The 4393-nt window shown below is 39.6% G+C and overlaps 1 protein-coding gene across 1 annotated transcript; it reads left to right on the top strand.

Moving 5' to 3' along the window:
• Positions 1-483: 483 nt before the first annotated feature.
• Positions 484-3732, top strand: LOC143609986 (TORTIFOLIA1-like protein 3). Its single transcript, XM_077084591.1, has 4 exons — positions 484-1340; positions 1453-1558; positions 1741-2153; positions 3244-3732. The coding sequence occupies exons 1-4, from the start codon at positions 546-548 to the stop codon at positions 3520-3522; spliced, it is 1593 nt and encodes a 530-aa protein (XP_076940706.1). The 5' UTR covers positions 484-545; the 3' UTR covers positions 3523-3732.
• The last annotated feature ends 661 nt before the right edge of the window (positions 3733-4393 follow it).

The raw sequence follows: 4393 nt of genomic DNA, 5'->3' as shown, positions 1-4393 counted from the left end.
TTTTTACTGTATCGGAATACATTTTTCTTTTGATTTTCAAAAAAAACACGGTGAGATAAAACCCGTTTAATTCAATGATCCAACTAATGAAAACCACCTATTCGCCTGGTCTCTCATCATCACCTTGATTCTTATGAAACTAAATGCTAGGGGCATGAATCAAATTTTTAAATGAAGTATCAAGTCTCTCCTTTACCATTCCACAACTAACTAATTGACATTTATTTCATTACCAGTAACCACAATCCCTTTAATTCAAGATAAAATAGTAAGTAAAAACTCAATAAATTTAGAAAAAAAAACTTTAAATATTCATAGAAACTTAAAACATTATTTTTTTAATTTATAACAAAAAAAATGTATTTAAATTATTAAAAGAAAAGGAATATAGAGAAAAACAAAAACAAAAACAAAAAAAGAAAAAGGTAAAGTGCACCCGACATTTCCATAACTCTCATCTCATCCTCTTCACCGGACCTCCGGCAATGCTGACGGAATCCACAGACAAACCACCACCACTACCACAATAAACCACCACCACCACAATGTCACCACCAACCAAACACCCACGTGACCTGAAACACCGAACCCTCGTCTGCCTGAACAAACTCTCCGACCGCGACACCCACTCCGCCGCCGCCACCGAGCTCGAGTCCATCGCCAAAACCCTAACGCACGACTCCATCTCACCATTCCTCTCTTCAATCTCATCCACCAACTCATCAGACAAATCCCCTGTCCGCAAACAATGCGTCCGCTTAATCTCCACCTTATCAGAATCCCACGGTGACGTCTTATCACTCCACCTCTCCAAACTCATCTCCGCCGTCCTCCGTCGCTTACGCGACCCAGACACCGTCGTCCGTACCGCCTGCGTCTCCGCCACCGCTTCCATCGCCACCCACGTCACCAAACCGCCCTTCATGTCGGTGGCTAAACCCTTTGTTGACTCCTTGGTTACCGAACAGGATATAAACTCTCAGATCGGCGCGGCTTTGTGTTTGGCGGCTGTGATTAACGGCGCGCCGGAGCCGGATACTGGGTACTTGAGAAGGCTGATGCCGAGGTTTGAGAAGTTGTTGAAGAGTGGCGGGTTTAAGGCGAAGGCGGCGTTGTTGTCGGTTGTGGCGAGTGGGGTGAAAGTCGGTGCGGCTGCGAGCCCGGTTGTGGTGAGGAGTTTGGTGAAGGTGATGACGGATTTTGTTTCGAAAAGTGAGGATTGGTGTGTGAGGAAGGGGGCGGCTGAGGTGTTGGAGAAATTGGCGGTTGTGGAGACGGGTTTGTTGTCGGAGTATAAGGCCGCGTGTTTGAAGGCGTTCGAGGCGAGGAAGTTTGATAAGGTGTGAAATTTGGTAATTATGTCGTTATGTCGGTGTGCTTGAATTAGATTCGTTGTAATTAATTGAAATGTAGTTGTAATTATGTCGGTTTACATGATTTGTTATTGTGTAGGTGAAAGGTATACGAGAGACGATGAATCAGATGATTGAAGCTTGGAACGCTGTGCTAGATGCACCGGAGGAGGTCTCACCACCACCGGAATCACATTCTTCTAAAGGTAATAGTGGCATTATTCACAGTTGTAATTTCAAGTAGAATTTCGTTATTGCGAGAACGATTGATGATTTGAACACGTTTTGATTCTTAGATTCAGATAATATCAGTTTGTAATGTGTATGCTTTGGGGTTTTTTGATGATCATCTTAATAATGATATGATTTCTGATGTGTGATATGGCAGACGAAGCAGATAATATGCGAAATCCACCACGAACGCCTCAAATAACAAGCAAGCGGACCGTGCACTCGAGTTCTTCCACCAGCACAGCAACAAGAACATCATTTGAACACACCAGCAGGAAAACTGGTCCAGCAATGTTTCGTAAGCTGGACCGCAAGAAGCCGGATAATCAGAGACTCAGCACTACTGAGGGTGTACATGCCAAACCGAGATCTTTGAAACTAGAAACAAAACGGGCTCTTTTCAGTGAAATATCTGAAGAAAAGACACTTGAATCTCAATATCATGAAGATATTAGCAAACACAATTCGAATGCCGTTTCAGTACATCAAGATCCTGAGGACATATCTTTGATCCGCAATCAACTTGTTCAAATTGAAACTCAGCAGTCCAATCTTTTTTATCTCCTTGAGGTAATTTCTGAATAATGTTACTAAGTTTCAACAATTTTAGTTGGCATTCTGGTCCATTGGCATGAGGTTGATGGTTAAGGCTTGGGATCTTATGGTCTCGGGCTCGAAACCTGACTCAAGGGATTTTCCTACAGTGGTGGGTTTCGTCCTGGGTGAGTCAGGCCTGGAGCGTCAAAATCAGTATGGACGGTTGACATCCCGTCTCAGGAAGGCTCACTCGGGTATTGATGATAGTTCCAAATGCTGTTAAAAAAGAGTTTTAACAATTATTTAAGCTATCTGTTTTTTTTAATTAATTAAGATGGTGAGTGTAGATTTTGACTTAAAAAATTACAACCTAGTTTGATCTGTCTTTTGGCGCACATTATGGCCCATGTCTTATAAAACACACTTTAGATTGGTCAACTGAACACCATGTAATTTGGTAACCAATAACTTTAATGTGGGACTTTGATAATAAGTGAACCTTCCCACCAACTGGTTTAGATCCAACTAACCCTCTATTTAAATTTCTACTTTTCCATAATAAGATATATAAAGTTATATACTTATTTATGTATAGATATATATGACCCATATATAGTTTATTATGTCATGTTGAAGGGTCTCGAGTTTTATGTTGCTTATATATCACTCATATCTCATATATCCGCTCGTGTCAAAAACACTTACTTTAACTGGACATACTTATAGTGGTGTAACTCAAATACAACTTGTTTAACCGGTATATTGAAGCGTTTTGATGGGTAGTATTTAGGTTGTGAACGTGTTAAATCAGATTGGTGGGTTCTAACTTATAATAAATGGCTTGGTAGTTGACCTGTTTAATTAAACAGGTTAGTGGGGCGATTTGTTTAATTCAGGGGTTTATACACATCAACCTGAACGCGACCCATTTAATTAAACAATTCAATTCGCGCACGCCCCATTTATTAAACGTGTTAGATATGGCAACCCAATTAACTTGTATTGGGACCTTTTTGGTCAACCTTATACCTTTATTTGACTACAATTTACTAATTGTAACACTTTTTATTTTTAAAGACGACTGACTTCTCACATGCTCGTGTTATTCTATCCAAAATTATAGAAATATATCGGGAGCTCACAAGACGGGATGCGGTCACTAGAGTCTCGTGTGCGCGGTCTAGAGTCAACACTTGACGAGATATCATATGATTTGGCAAAGACAACCGGACCAGGGTCAAACCCTAAACCAACCTTGTGCTGCAAGTTGCCGGGTGCAGATCTTTTGAGCTCTAAATTATGGAAGAGATCAGAAATTCAACCTTCTTTTAAGAAGATGAATCTTCATCTTGGTGGTGGTGGTAGTGGGTTAATTAAGAACCCGTTGGCGGATGTGCGCTAAATGTGAGCGTTTGATATAAGTTTTTAAGAAGAGGTTGTTATTTGTGGTTTTAATGGGAGGCTTTGTGTATAGAAGAAGAATATGTAGCCTCCCTTATTTGTGCGTTATGACTTACGGCTCTCTTCCACTTTGCATACTCGTGATGATTGGTAATCTTAGGATTCGATGATGTGTTGCATCTTTAATGAGTGTTGTAGACTTCTTTTCACATGTAGATGCCTTATTTCATTGTTACAGATAATTCATTCTCTCTTACATGGTGCTATCATTAGAGATGTAAACGAACCAAGCTTGACTAGACTCGGGCTTGAGTTTAGTTCGTTTAACTTATTAGAGTCAGGCTCCGCTCTTCTTGTCTCAAGCTTTTGATTTCTAAAGCTTGAGTTTTGCTTGTAAGTACTTTTTTAAGTTTGATCTAAGCTGGACTTGGACTCGGCTTAGTTTGTTTATTGTTTATTACATAATTGAGATATTATGCTGAATATATTGAGTAAAAGTTATATAAATAACATACTTGTGTAGTATACAAGCAAGTTTGAGCTCAATAAGTGAAACTTGGCTAGAGCTCAGTTATTAAATAATCTTAGTTTTAGGCTTGAGTTATGGCTCATTTAAACTTGACTTCATTTAAGTTTTTAACTAGCCGATCTCAAACATTGGCGAACGGTTTAACTTGCTTACACCCCTAGATACAACTAACCATTGCCTGCCATTACAAACATTGTCGTCAACGTCATCTAATACCATACCCAAACCTGCAAATATTTTTCTCTTAATACATATCCAAGCATTCATACATTCTTACAATGATGGGTTATGTCATATGTGAGTCATAGATGGACTGAATTATTATTAAATAAGAAACGTTTGG

This window comes from Bidens hawaiensis, unplaced genomic scaffold (genome assembly GCF_021521415.1).
Source record: "Bidens hawaiensis isolate Kalapana, Puna unplaced genomic scaffold, B.hawaiensis_p1.1 tig00023078_1, whole genome shotgun sequence".
NCBI classification, from domain to species: Eukaryota; Viridiplantae; Streptophyta; class Magnoliopsida; order Asterales; family Asteraceae; genus Bidens; species Bidens hawaiensis.
This window is presented reverse-complemented; position numbering and strand designations above follow the sequence as displayed.

Excerpts from the sequence above, each read along its gene's own strand:
- LOC143609986 (XM_077084591.1), top strand. The coding sequence starts at position 546 with ATGTCACCACCAACCAAACACCCACGTGACCTGAAACACCGAACCCTC. Across the intron at positions 1,341-1,452 it reads AGGCGAGGAAGTTTGATAAG|GTGAAAGGTATACGAGAGAC; the intron begins GTGTGAAATTTG and ends GTTATTGTGTAG. Across the intron at positions 2,154-3,243 it reads ATCTTTTTTATCTCCTTGAG|AAATATATCGGGAGCTCACA; the intron begins GTAATTTCTGAA and ends CCAAAATTATAG.